Source organism: Aotus nancymaae, unplaced genomic scaffold (genome assembly GCF_030222135.1).
Source record: "Aotus nancymaae isolate 86718 unplaced genomic scaffold, 86718_ANA_hifiasm-v0.15.2.pri h1tg000040l, whole genome shotgun sequence".
Taxonomy (NCBI): domain Eukaryota; kingdom Metazoa; phylum Chordata; class Mammalia; order Primates; family Aotidae; genus Aotus; species Aotus nancymaae.
The window spans coordinates 41464438-41479546 of NW_026988454.1; the positions used below are offsets into that span (position 1 = coordinate 41464438).

A 15109-nucleotide genomic window follows, 5' to 3' on the forward strand; every position below is an offset into this window, starting at 1 on the left:
TTTCTGTTTCTCACAGAAGTGGTCTTTACAATCCTCTTCACCAACAGAACATATCCTTTGTCAATTAAGACTTAATTAAAAATTACTTCCTCCATGAAACTCAGAACATTAATACTGAATCAATGCCACAATCTTCCTTCATGACTTCTAAGGCCAATGAGTTCAACACAACTGAAGAAAATCACAGAATCTTAGCATGATTACAGATCTACAAACTTCACCTTCAGCTGGTTTTCACCAATGCTCTAATACCTATGTTCTTCTCCACTCAATCATTTTACTCTTTGTCAACTCTCCCCTTTGCTCTCAATGACTATTTCAAGTTTTACTATTTGTCTCAATTTCCCCATTCAACTGCTGGCCCATCATCTCTCAAGAAATAACTTCCACTCATTCATTACCTAGAAAACAGGCCCTCAGGTAACTACTCTACACCCACCCTAACTTTCTTTGTCCAATTTCCCCTCCTACTGAAAGAGATGCCCCTTTACCCCTCTCTTCCCGTCAGCCTACCAATACACTCAAGTTCAATCTCTGCTCAAACTCATTCTCTTCATGGGGAGAATTCTCCTTTCACCATAGGTCCCCTCAAACTGTTAAGTCATTTCTTACTTTCCCTTATGCTCTAGCTAAGGGCACTCAGTCTAACCGATCTCCCCTTCCTCATTTTCCAGTGACCACTAAACCAAGCCATCTGGCTTCTCCCACTAAAACTTAACATACCAGCTTTAGCAAAATTAACCAATTAATTACCTTCTAATTGAGACTATCAATGAACATTTTTTCATTCTTTTCTAACTAAAAAACAACTGCATTCAACATTATCATTTGTCCCTGCTTCCTAAAATTTTACCCTTCTGATTTCTGTGGTCTCACACCCTTCTGGCACTTGCCCATCTTCTTCGTGGCCTCCTCTGTCTTTCCTTTAATATCAATGCTTCCAAGCACCTATACTTGGCCCACCACTCTTTTGACCTTACCCTCTGAGTAATTTCATCCCCTCTCCTAATTTTCATATGCAGAAGACTCCCAAATATTTATCAGTAGTCCAGATCACTCTGCCATACTCTATGCATATTCATATATCCACTGCCTCTTGGTCATCTCAGGTTGATGTTACACAAGCACATCAAATTCAGTGTAAACAGAAGTTAAATCTTACATCTGCCTATGTTCTCTATTTTAAATGGAGACACTCCTACCTATATCCACCCAGGAGTCATACCTGACTGGTGCCCCTTTCCCACACATTCAGTCAATTCAGCCCTAATGACTGTATGGCCTAAATATTTTCCTAGTCTATCCCATCCTCTTACCTCTTAACCTAGGTCAGACCTTCTTAATCGATTAACAAGACTTGCCAACAGACTTTTTTTTGAGACGGAGTTTCACTCTTGTTACCTAGGCTGGAGTGTAATGGCGCGATCTCGGCTCACTGCAATCTCTGCCTCTTGGGTTCAAGCAATTTTCCTGCCTCAGCGTCCCGAATAGCTGGGACTACAGGTGTGCACCACCATGCCCAGCTAATTTTTGTATTTTTACTAGAGACAGGGTTTCACCATGTTGACCAGGATGGTCTCGATTTCTTGACCTCGTGATCCAACCGCCTCGGCCTCCCAAAGTGCTGGGGATTATAGGTGTGAGCCACCACTCCCGGCCCCAGACTCTTAACTAGTCTCTGGCTCAAGTCTTATTCTTTTCAAATCCATCCTCCATAGTGTTGTCAAACTGATTTAATTTTTTGGTAACTTTTTTACTTAAAACTCTTCAATAAATCCCCTTTCCAAAGTTCCAGGGTATTCAAGGCTTTCATTTTCTGGCCCCTGTCTACTTCCCCTGTCCTATTCTTACCACTCTCTGCCACATATCTAGTGATCCAGTAATAATAATAATTGTAATTCTAATTCTTACCAACGCTATTTTGTTCTTCGACGAAGTGCTCAGCCCTTAGTCTAAACAGTAAGCTCCTAGAGGGCAGACGTTGTTTACGTCATCTTTATAAGCCCAGCGTACGCATCTTCGACTACGTGCACCCTGGAAACGTTTCTTGAATAAAACACTCTTCTCAATTTCTCCATCATCTAATCCCCACCACCAACCCCTCCATGAGTTGATCCGCAGATTATGATACTTAAAACACCAGCCTGAGCATTTGTTAGATGTCTCTATCCTCCGCTAGACGAAGAGCTCCGGGAGTAAGAGGACCGGTCTTATTCACCTGCCTAACTCCGGTACTTGGCACACCGGCAAAAGAATGAATGAAAACGTTTAAGGAAGCCGAGGGGTTTGGTCTCGGACTTCTGTCACACACTCCCTCCGCCAAACTCACCCTGCCCGAGGACCGGGGACGCGTGACCCGCCCTGACCAGCGCAGACCCCAGAATCCCAACACCCTGCAGCTATGCAGATCACCTCCACCCACACATCCACTCCACTCCAGCGTCCACTCCCGTCGGAAGTTGCGGAGGGCGCTTGGGACTCACCGGCAGGCGGAACTCCAGGTGCTCCTGCGCCATGAGCAGCAGATACCTGTTAAGGGTACACGGCGTCGCCATTGCAGCTGCCCACCGTGCGCCTGCGCGGCTCGCGCGAGGTCCCACCTCTTTCTCCCTCCCAAAGCCGAGTCTCCACAGAGACAGAGCCTGAAGGGCCGGAAGCGGAAGCTCGGCGAGGCCGGCTCTGTCTGTGCGTTTCTTGCGCGCGGAGTACGAAACCGTGGTCGCTGTTAAGAGGCGCTTCCTCACCTGGGAGTGCCAGGTGGTTGCGATAGTTCAGCGCTAGTAGCTGGTGGGCGGGGCCGCGTGGTTTTCAGAAGAAGCCTGTGATAATAAGACAGTATATTTCCCAGTGATCTTCCCACTTGGAGTGTACTTCTAGCTTTCTCTACAACCCTTCAAATCCTGTTCTTCAAAACTGGACTGAAATTTCACCATTTCCTTGCAGACTCGTCTAACCAGCACAGCCTTCGGGCACTGATTTAGCTGGTCATTTAACGCTTAGTATACTTTTCGTATTTATGTAACGACTTTTCGAGAGCACATGCGTTATAAGGCATGTGGTCTGAGATAATCTCTTATGGTTCACTCTATCCTTAACAAAAACCAAAAGAATATCTTCCTCAAAGTACGGAATAATTCTTAGGTTGTGTTATTTGTTAGACCTAAGGCTAAATTCACAACCATAAATTAAAACTTGGAGAAAGTTCACACTGGCACAGATTTCATAGTAACAGATAGTTTATAAAATATATTTTAATTGCATATTCTATGTATATATTTGCCTTTTTTTTTTTTTGTGACAGAGTCTTGCTCTGTCACCCGGGTGAGTGCAGTGGCGCAGACATAGCTCACTGTAACCTTGAACTGGGCTCAGGGGATCCTCCCACCCTAGTCTCCCAAAGTACTAGAATTGTAGGCTCAAGCCCTCCCTCCGGGCTGTTTCTGCTTTTTAGAGTACTGAGCCCTCTGCCCTATTGAGATCTATTTCTTTCGCATTCCTCTGTGGTATTGCACAAGATGCAAAAGAGTATCTGGCATATCCCCAGTAGCATGTGCCAGAAAAGTAGTTGATGCGTAGTGTAGTGATTAAGAACACAGGCTGTGGTGTCAATATTAAATTCAAACCTCATTTCCACCATTTACCACCTATATCCTTTTAACTTCTCTGAGCCTGAGTTTTACTAAAAATGGAAAAACACTGCCTCCTGCAAAGGACTATTACAAGGATTAAGTGGAATAATGTTCATAAAGTGTTGAATATAACATCTGGCATAGTGAATGGGGCCAATAATTGGCACTTGAGGACATTTTTCTTCTCTTATGAAAATCACATGAGAATTTTTGTCAGCAAGAGATCTGTTTTTGTTAGGAATATGTCTCACTTGTGCTAAGTCACCCTCAGAAGCATAGATGTCTCTTGACCCCAAAACTTCAGAAAAGGGGATAAAAGTACTTTGAGACAAGAAAAGAAAGTTGTTTACTATTTGAGAAGAGAGGCTAAGGTTGGGACAGAAAACCAGTGAAATGTTGGGGGAATGATGTGCAGTGCTTGATATGCCCCATCCCCAGAACTTGTCAAATCTTCAGCAAAATTACCAAATGTATGGTATTTTGATGGGGGCAACATTATAGAGAATATCAAAGAATTGCTGATTTTTATGCCTGGATTAATATAATGCCATATTGAGGCAACAAATGAGACTACAAGGCCTGGAGAACCCAAATGAAATCAGATGTCACTGATTTTTCATCTAGCGCCTTTGTGCTACAGTTCAAGACTAAATCTATACTAAATCTCTGCCTCAGAAATGAGCAGGTGAGTATTTACATCACGAATCTAAATTGTTGAATACATGGTCTGGGGAAGTAGAGATTAACCTTGCATAGGCCACTAAAGTTAGTATGGAACTACTGTGACATCAATTAAACTGCCTTTCTAGGACCCACAGCAAGACCTGTTCAAAGTCTTTGAGCTTTTAAGAGTGCAGCAGGAGAGAGTAAGGACTTTGGAAGTTGGTGGTCAAACTAGCATCCAGAGACTTGCTTTTTTTTTTTTTTTAACTGTAAGGAGCAAGGATGTTCATAGTCTGACTTCTGGGAACTGATCCGAAGTTCCATCCATGTTACATCTTCTAGGGCAGACTTCTTAGAACCCGGCTCCTTCTGTGAGACAGCTATTGTGCAAAAAGTAAAGCCTCTGGTATAGGCTCCCTATAACTAAAAATGCAGAGGGCATTCCAGGGAAGTAAGGATCAGAAATTGGAAAGGGGAATTTTGAGTTTTGGTTTTAATATGCCACTTAAGTACTGAGGATAGTAGGACACACTCAGAGAAATAAATAGAAAGTTAACAGGTCCCAGCAGCAGAGGTTATATGTAATATCAAAACTGCCAATGCATCTGTCTCATTGTCTCAGGCTGAACATCTAACACTTGAAAAGGGTCTAGGTATCACAAAGAACCATAGGGATTTGTACACCAATAAGAGAGAGAAAAGTTCTCTTCGTATGTATTAAGACTATGATTTTTGCAATTAGTAAAAAGAGGCTTCTGATTAGTTTGGAGAATAAAATTTTATTGGAATAGGTTACATAAGAATTGTACAGAATTTACTGTAGCAAAGCATTACTGAGGTTTGAATTTCTTGATGTCCCAGAGGGGGTCTCCCCTATTGTCAATCTAAATGAAAATAATTTTGGAAAGAGAGAAATAATACTGCCTACTCTAAGGAAATAAACCTGTATGAGTTGGAATTCTGAGGCACCAATTCAGACTTAAGCAGCTGGAGTTGACTTAAGTATGACTCAGCTACTTGAGGTCAAATTTCTAACAAGATCCCCAGAAGTGGAGAAATGTAGATCACATCCTTTGGTCAAAAGACTCCCCAAAACAAACTTGAATTCCTCGCTACAAACTATGCTTTCTAATTTGCTACCTGTAAAGTAGTTTCTATGCATAGAAAAAATGTGAAGGGAAACAGGCTGGAAACTCAAGAAGTCTTTGAATGGTATGCCATTTATCACTTTCCTTGGCAGAACATTTGAACCAGAGGTAACAAAAGATTACAGCACATTTGCCTCATCTGAGCCATGTCTTTTGTCCTCCCTTTCTTCCTAAAATCAGAAGCAATCATGATTTCTAAACAAAGAAAGGCTTCTGGCAAGTAATTTAAAGTAGGTATGCCTCTCATCTTCTATATGCTTGTTAAATCACACAGATTCTTGTTTAAGCACAATTCCCAGTAATCCCCATCTCTTGTTCCTATTTGCTTCTCATGAGTAGGAAAATTATAATATATAGGATAGTCTCAGGTCCCATAAAAGGGCTTTTCTTGAGAGTCTACCATAACAAGGCCCAAAGGGGAATTTTACTTAATCCTGTAGGGCACAGGTTCTCAAACTTGGGTGTACATTGTAATTACCTGAAAAGTTTTTTAAAAAATTACTGAGGCCTGGAATCTATCCCCAGAGATTCAAATTTTATTTGGCTGGGGTGTGGCCTTGACATAAAGATTTTTAAAAGCTCCCCAGTTGTTTATTTTATGTGCAGCCAAATTTAAGCACCACTTATGGCAGGAGTTGTGCAAGTGTGGTCCTAAGACAGAAAGCATCAGTATCACCTGGAAACCATTTAGAAATACAGAATCCTCCCCAACTCTCAAACCTGCTGAGTCAGAAATTCTGGGAGTAGGTCTAGGAGTTTGTTTTAAAGAAGCCCACCAAGTGGTTCTGAAGCACATGAAAGTTTAAAGGTAACTGCCTGAGGAAAAGAAGGATGGCTGGATGTGCTTTAAATCCCAGGAGGCTCAGATACCACAGATAAATAGCATGTTTTATTGTCTTCTAACTGCCTTTGAGGAGTGAATTTATCTGATAAATTGCAAAGTGTTGCAAATATTTTTCTCAGAGGAAGATGTAACAAGAAAATCTTTTACAAGCTGGATTGATAATTAATCTTGAGAGAATCCTTTTAGCTGAGAAAATATCTTGAATAATCCTACTTAAGTTAGGTGATTTCTTATGGGTCAGGCATGTTGGCTAGAACTAGGGCTTCAGAGAAAGTTAAAACATGTCTAATGAGGAAGTAAGAGAAATGTGTTCCAAAAGCAAAGAGTGAAGTAGAGGAAGACAGTAAGGAAGATGGTAGGAGCTATATAGCCCTAAAAAGTTTGGCTATTAAATGCTTGAAATACCTAGTGTGGATGAATTCTTGGAAACTTAGAAATTTCACAATTGAGTTATATATAGGTGGTGGATATTAACCTGAAGGACATAATGCCAGTTGCCTGAAATTAGAGTCTTCAATCAGATTTTGGTTTGTTATGGTAACATTTTAGGGAACTCAGGAGATTAAAACAGATTTACTTACCAGAAATATGAGTCAGTCACTAGGCTAAAGCAATGAAGATGCAAAGACAAATTTAAAAATAAATCCCCCAGCCGCAAAGCAGCTCAAAATCCAGTAGCAAGAAATATCTTACTACATCTTGGCTACATTGTATAAGGTCTATTCTAGGAAGATAAACAAAATACCATGAACTGAAGCTGAAGAAACAATATTGCTGAGGTTGAGGATAAGAAGTTTCAGTGAAGCCTTCATGGATTAGGAAACATTTGAACCTGGACTTTAATGGGAACAGATTTTCTTTTTTTTTTTTTTTTTTTTTTTTTTTGAGATGGAGTTTCACTCTTGTTGCCCAGGCTGGAGTTCAATGGTGCGATCTCAGCTCACTGCAACCTCTGCCTCCCTGGTTCAAGCCAATTCTCCTGCCTCAGCCTCCCAAGTAGCTGGGATTGCAGGCGCACACCACCACGCTCAGCTAATATTTTTGTACTTCTAGTAGAGACGGGGTTTCACTATGTTGGCCAGGCTGGTCTCAAACTCCTGACCTCAGGTGATTCAAGTGCCTCAGCCTCCCAAAGTGCTGGGATTACAGGCGTGAGCCACCGCATCCGGCAATGGGAACAGATTTTCAAAGCTGTGCCCAGTTTAGTTGTAGCAGTAAAAGTGGCTAGCACATTGGTGTAAGTGCAGGAAACAAAGCTGAAAAGGCTGATAAATTATCTTCAGGGTAAATGGTAAAATTTTCTTAAGAAAATTGCATGATCAATTTAGTAATTTTAGGTATTTAGGAAGAACAAGGCTGTGTTAAAAAGGGAGCATCTGGAGGCATGAAATCCAGTCAGGAGTTTCTAGCAATACTCAAAGGCAAGAGAGAATGAGTATCTGCAAAGAGAGACACTGGGCACTGAAAAGAATGAACTGATTTCTGTTTCAGGCCCCTTCAAGGGTACAACCTGGTGCTAAAACTTTTGCATGTATCTGAGGGCAGTGTTTAGGATCTGTGGGTCTGACAGAACACTCAACCATACGTATTCTGTTTGTTGAATGTGTAAATGTGTTGAGAGAAGACAATAGGGTGGGAAAAGACAAAAGCGAGGAGATAGGAAGCTTCCCCTGCAATCTAGGTAAGAGATGATGATAACTTGGCCAAGGTGACAGCAGTGATGAGAAGTGGTCAAATTCTGGAAGGTACTGCAAACAAGGTTTGTTAATAGGTTAGATTTGAAATTCTGGAAGGTACTGCAAACAAGGTTTGTTAATAGGTTAGATTTGTGAAGTATGAGAGACAGGACTCAAGGATGACTCCAAGATTTTTGCCCTGAGCAATGGAAAGATTGGAGTTGCCATTAATGAAGACGGGGAAAACTGAAAGGAACCGGTTGAGAAGGAGGAACATTTTAAGCTTCAGAGTAGAGACAGTGTTTCACTATGTTGAAACCACAATATTTTCATATGAATAGAAAATATTATACTTAAAAGATATTTGGCTTAAGGATTGGTTTAAATAATGCATGATTGATTATTATGAATCCATCTCTATTTTTGTGATTTTAAATAACTAATCATATAATGAGGATCTCATTCTCCTCAATCAGAAGAGGACTTAGATATTTTTATTAAGTTGATTTCAGTTGAGTCAGATCTATTGTATTTATATTGCAAGAATAAGAGCTGATTCATAAACAGATGAATCAACAAATATGAGTTTCACTATAGTGACTTGGAGTACTTGTACCTAGTGCACACTAAAAAAATTAATGAAAGTTGTGGGCACCAGCTTTTGTAAATGGCTTTTTCATATCAAAATCTAAAAGTATATAAGTTATAAGTGAATAATAAAGGCTGTGCTCTTAACCTTGGATTCCTTATCTGAAAGAGATGTGTTTACATCACCACAGTATACCTTTCATGCACTGATCACCTTTCATTTGAATTTCTGTTCTTAGTACTACTTAAAAAGTCCAGAGAGGCAAAATTTGACAGTATTTTTTCATTTTTATTTCATTTTCTTCTAGCTAAGTAAGCACAGTTTAAAATACTCATGATAATAATTTTACAGTTCCACAAATAGTATCATAACATGCATAAACAATGTTCTTGATACTACTTCAAACATTTTTAAGACAGGTTATGAATTAGCCTTGTTTTGAATTGGCTAGATGAATTAGTGTTATACATGGCTAGATATTCAGACAACTGAAAAGGCCAAATGGATATTAATTGTAGTAATTTGATTATCTTTATAAGTAAATGAGAACTTCTACTAAAAAATGTGTTTCCAAGGGTTTTTAAAAATTGGTTTACATGAGAGCATATAAACCTATAAAAATTGAATCAATTGGCTAACCACATTTTCGAAGAGTTCCGTACAGCATTTGAGAGTTCCTTACATACTTTACCTGTTATTGCTATAATATTGTCAATTATATCACTGCAAGTTCCCATAGTAAAACAATCAAAGGTTGCACTTGTTGAAAATTCCTTCCCTGAAACTGACTGTATTCCAACTGATTTAGAATCAAATGACTATATTCTACCTGATTTATAGAAACTTGTAACTGTTAATCTATATAAGTGCTCAGTGAACTATATCACAAAACGGTGATAAAAAAACCTCTAAATCCACTTTTGGAACCCATAACCCCTACTTCCACATCCTTTCTCCACCTTCAGTAAATAAGATGAAATCTGGACATTCATATCCATTGTAAAGTAAATAACAGTGGAAGCAGAACTCAAGGAAAATACATGTGGGTTTCTCAGCCTAACCAGTCACTGTCTACCCAACTAACATTCAGTCTTAAATATTCAGTTCTACTACCACCCATTCTCAGAAGTGTTTCTCCCTTCACAGCCTCTTCTGTGGCATCATAGCACTTAACACACTAAATTCTAATCACTGACTTTGTTTGACCCCAGTACTAGCAATTGCAGGCTGAATTGTCTGTTTTCATTTCTTTATCTCCTGATCCAGGCAATGTCTGGTACTCATTAAACGCTCAACAAATGTTTGCTGAATGAATAAATTAATGAACAAATGAAACAGTATTGATTCCACATGTTGTAACTTTGTAATAAGTAATTTGTTACTTAAAACTGTATTTAATACATGCCCCCTCTAAAAAAGAAAACTAGTATCTCAGCCTATTTTCAACACTACATTAATCCTCACGTTCATTTATTCATACTCACATACATGGTACTATTATACATTGGCACAATGTAGGATTAACTTTCACTCATTCATACTCTTAATTCATATTCACTATTGTGACTGCAGATTAGCACCAAAAAACCAATTTCTAACAAAAATGCCTCATAAAATGATATATCAATAATATAAGCATTGTGTTATCAAATTTTCTCATCTAAGCCCATCTCTACTTTCAAATGCCTTTTTCATGATAAAAGCAAAGTTTAACCGCTTTTTATTCTGATTTCTCTTTGATACAAAAACATGCCATAAAGCAACAGTTTCTGCTAGTTCTATTAAGAGAACCACTTTATGTTTCTTCCCCCTTTATGTTATTACAGGCAAATTCCATTACAGTGAATTCTGATAGCCAATTTGATAGTTGTTGTAAATTCACTGATAGAAATTATATATATTATATAGCTTTCAGAATAGATTTATTAAAAAGATTCAAAGCTTCAAGAAGTGAAAACTGGCATCTGAAATTTGAGGAAAAAGTGGCAAATATATAATTCCTTCCCTCAACAAGATCAGAGATTATTGTGTAGTATGGTATTCTTTATTTTGAAAATTTATGTGTAAAACTATAGAACTGTCAAGAAATAGCTAAGTTATTTTTCTCCTTCACAGTAATGAAGGTTCTAATAACGTACTTTCTATAGTAGTTTATTCTTCATAAATAAATCACTATTATAATTGACTACTGAGAAATGAAAATATTTAACTTAAAAAAATACAGAGCCCTTCTTGATTAACAGAATTTATCTTAAATAGGATTTTATCTATAGTATCATATATATAAAATCCTTAAAGAAGTAATCATTGAAACAAAGAAGTCAGTAACAAAATATTCTTATAACTGTAACACAGATCTCAGGAAATAGACATTCAGAAAAGATTTAAGGCCACTCAGTAATAGCCTCTCATAAAACCCAACAAACCTTAAAATTGCAATTAGACTTAAAAGGAACCTAAACATTACTTCATGCTGAGCCAAAATTAGAATAATCTTCTACTGCTGACATTTTCATGTTCTTAGTTTTTCAATCAAATGATCAGCCTGTAATTAAAAAAAAAATTTAATTCTAGATATCACGTTCTCTATCAAATAATTCTACTAGTATCCCTATTATAATATGCCACATTAGAAGAGTTGAGTACTACATTTTCTGTTCCTAAAAATATCTTAGAAAAAAACCTCTTGGTATAATATAATATCTATATACAATTATTCTACATTGTATATAAATAGGCAGATTGTTGCCTACATTGCAAATTAATTAACAAGTTTCAAGAAGAAAAGGAAAATAAATATAACACTAAACTTTTAAAAAGTAAAGTAGAACCCTAAATGCATATTTTAAGTGAAAGAAGCCAATCCGAAAAGACTACATACTGTAGTATTCCAACCATATGACATTCTGGAAAAGGCAAAACTATAGAGACAATAAAAATATCCATGGTTGCCAGGAGTTAGAGGGGAAGGAGGGATGAATAGGCAGCACACAGAGGATTTTTAGTGCAGTAAAACTATTAGGTATGATGCTATAATGGTGGATACATGTCCTTATACGTTTGTCAATACCAATGAATGTAAAACCAAGAGTCAACTCTAAAATAAACTATGGAGTGTGGTGATAACAATTTGTCAATGGGGTTCATCAATTGTAACAAATATACCACTGTGGTGTAGGATGTGATAGTGAGGAAACTGTACATGTGGAGGGGGAGGGGGTGCATGGGAACGCTCTGTAGTTTCTACTCAATTTTGCTGTGAACCTAAATCAACTCTAAAAAAAAAGTCAATTTTTTTTTTAAAAAACTTTGTAGGCTGGGCGTGGTGGCTCAAGCCTGTAATTCCAGCACTTTGGGAGGCCGAGGCGGGTGGATCACGATGTCAAGAGATCGAGACCATCCTGGTCAACACGGTGAAACCCCGTCTCTACTAATACAAAAAAAATTAGCTGAGCATGGTGGTGCGTGCCTGTAATCCCAGCTACTCAGGAGGCTGAGGCAGGAGAATTGCCTGAACCCAGGAGGCGGAGGTTGCGGTGAGCCGAGATCGCACCATTGCACTCCAGCCTGGGTAACAAGAGCGAAACTCCGTCTCAAAAAAAAAAAAAAAAAACTTTGTAAACTAAAGTCTTTGAGTTACATCATTTCAGTGTTTTTCTCAATCACACTATATAATCTGGATCATTAAATAAGATTTTGAAATAAACTTCAATATCTTTATCCTGATTTTTTTCAAAGTCTCATAAGATACACTAACAAAGTCAGATTTAAGAAGAGTTCAGATTCTCAGGATGAACCACATCAACATATCTTATAATTTTGTACATTGATGTTTTCCAAGTTAAAAAGTCTTTCATGTAAGAAAATACAGTCAAAACATTACAAAGATGTATTTTTGTTCATCTTTTATTATAAAGGTGTAGCTCTTATGGAAAATTAGAAATAAAAATAAGAAAAAAATCCTTTTCTATTACACTAACTTTGTAAAAAAAATCAAACCAACTGTCATGCAGAATGTCCCACATTTTAAAATTTCAAATACATACACACACATGTATATATACATATATATGTATCTTATATATTTTTAAATTTTTAATTTTTTTTGAGACAGGGTCTTATTCTGTTACCCGAGCTGGAGTGCCGTGGCATGATCACTCAGTACAGCCTTGACCTCCTGGGCTGAAGCTATCCTCCCACCTTAGCCTCTGAAGTAGCTAGGACTACAGGCATGCACCACAATGCCCAGCTAATATTTGTATTTTTATATGATTTAAATAAAATCATCTAGGCAACAAGTTGAAGAAGGGATGATATGTTTGAAATATGAAGTTTCTAGAAATTGGATACTTAAGTGATACCATTCATTAACTAATGGTAAATAAATACTATTTGATGATTATTCTTATATGGCAACTATAGATCACTTCGTCATCATGGACACATAAAATAACACCCTGGTAAGTTTCTGGTCAATTGGTCATAGAGGGACCAGAGTCACTTAATAGCTAAGGGTTGACTTTCAGACCACAGGTGTATAAACAGCAGAATTCTACTCCACTTTTGCTTTAGCAAAGCAGAATGCTGTAATTTTTTACACTTAAAGCTTTGGGCCAGGCACAGTGGCTCATGCTGTAATCCCAGCACTCTGGGATGCCAAGGCAGACCTATCACAAGGTCAGGAGATCAAGACCATTCTGGCCAACATGGTGAAACCCCATCTCCACTAAAAATAAAAAAAATTAGCTGGGCGTGGTAGTGCACGCCTGTAGTCCCAGCTACTCAGGAGGCTCAGGCAGGAGAATCGCTTGTACCTGGTAGGCAGAGGTTGCAGTAAGCTGAGATCACACCACTGCACTTCAGCCTGGCGACAGAATGAGACTCCATTTCAAAAAAAAGTTTTTTTTTTTTGACCACAGATCTGATAGGTGATGCTACTACTACAACTCTTTTTCAAGGAGTTTAAACTATCAAACAACACAAAAACTTAATTTCTACAATAATGATGGTATAACAATAGAGGTAGCAGGTAACATTTCCTGACTACTTACTACTGCAAGGTACCATTTTAAGTGCTTTACATGTAAGTTATCTCATCAACTGTCTTATCAACCCTAGGTGTAGGCACTGTTACCTATGCACAGGTAATAAAGACCTTGAGCCTTAAAAAATGTAAGCAACTTTCACATGGACCCTCAAGTAAGCAATGCAGCCAGAATTTGAATCCGGATCTGACTCAAAAGTCAGAACTTTGAATACCATGGTTCTCTTATATCGTATCCGCTACCTGCAATGAGAAAGACTTAGCCATAGCTTTTTTTCCTACAGACTGATGATCTTGAAAATCCTCCAAATTAAAAATATTATTTGGATATGTGCAAGTAGTATGTTAAAACAGGTCATCAAGCCTATGAGAGCTTTAAGTGCCTACTGTTGAGAATAAAAAACTACAATGAAAAGGACACATATTTTAAATATTTTTGTATGCTGCTGACATAACAAGAATACTCACTGTGATAAACCAATAGGAATTGACTCTATAAACCAACTTGGATAAGAAGCCAAGCTGATCCACTGGTGCCAGAACATGAAGGTGCAAGTGGGAAATGGAACAGAATGGAGGCATATGAAAACCCATCCTAAAACAGAAAAGGAAGAGATGATTGACAAACCAGTTCTACAATAGTTTAAAGCCATTTTTCAGGCGAAAACACGTAAATATTAATGAGATCCAAAATAAGTACCTAAGGTAAACAGACTGTCACAAATCTTTTTCCTGTTTCTCTTTATGCACTTCAGAGGATTAACGTACTTCCTCTTCTTTTCATGCTGAAGTTCATAGTAACATAAGCTCATCATCAAGGAAGGCCTTAACAGCATATTATGCCTCAGTATAATCTTTATGAATTCTGAGTTGGCATAATGCCTTATCACTTCAGTCCTTATCATCTTAAGCTTTCAATCTCTTAAAATATGCTCTTACAATGAATTTTTTAAAACATCACTGGACAGTCAAGTAGCAGTGTTCCTTTATTCAATACACAGCCAGTAGATGGCATACGTTTTCCATTAATAAAGTACTCAGACATTTCCTACCAAACCAGTATTTCAGTAGTGAGATTAATTATGTCATCATAAAAAAACTGTCATCATCACCCAGGTTTCTTGTTTAATACTTAAAATTAGTTAGATGATAATTATAATTATATGCTTTCTAAAAAATACACGAGAGTTCCTTTAAATGGTTAAAAAGTTTTAAAAATATGATTTAAACTCTTAAAAATAAGCTTACAAAAAGTTGTGCAAGTCCACCTATGCTCAGCAGAGCAAAGCACACCTGTAACAATAATCAAAGCCTAGAAATATTTGCCTGTTCAAGCTATCAGTGAGTGGGAGTGTGGAAGTGAGACGTAAGAGAAGTGCTATATTGTAGCAGTGATCCTCTGGGACTAGCAATGTGGAGCCAGATATGCAGTACATACTGTAAAATTTCCACCACCACCTAGAAGAGGAGACTAGGTTTTCCTTCTGTGAAAAAGGCATATAATGTAGAATCAAGT

At 37.9% G+C, this 15109-nt stretch overlaps 2 protein-coding genes across 4 annotated transcripts in view; both read right to left on the bottom strand.

The window, feature by feature from the left end:
* TRMT11 (tRNA methyltransferase 11 homolog) overlaps nucleotides 1-2587 on the bottom strand; it is a 50121-nt gene extending 47534 nt beyond the window's left edge. The window contains exon 1 of one of the 2 annotated variants that reach the window (XM_012475722.2): nucleotides 2484-2587. In XM_012475722.2, coding sequence (XP_012331145.1) covers nucleotides 2484-2555 — 72 coding nt within the window. In that variant the 5' untranslated portion in view covers nucleotides 2556-2587. Of the gene's footprint in view, nucleotides 1-2329; nucleotides 2345-2483 lie in introns of those variants that run through there. The other variant, XM_021675733.2, reaches the window with a different exon arrangement.
* A 148-nt stretch (nucleotides 2588-2735) lies between these two features.
* The window catches only part of HINT3 (histidine triad nucleotide binding protein 3), a 29076-nt gene continuing 16702 nt past the window's right edge, over nucleotides 2736-15109 (bottom strand). Inside the window, exons 4-5 of one of the 2 annotated variants that reach the window (XM_012475727.2) lie at nucleotides 14062-14188; nucleotides 2736-2819 (exon numbers count right to left, since the gene is read on the bottom strand). In XM_012475727.2, the coding sequence (XP_012331150.2) occupies nucleotides 2778-2819; nucleotides 14062-14188 (169 nt within the window). In that variant the 3' untranslated portion in view covers nucleotides 2736-2777. Of the gene's footprint in view, nucleotides 2820-8797; nucleotides 11095-14061; nucleotides 14189-15109 lie in introns of those variants that run through there. The other variant, XM_012475728.2, reaches the window with a different exon arrangement.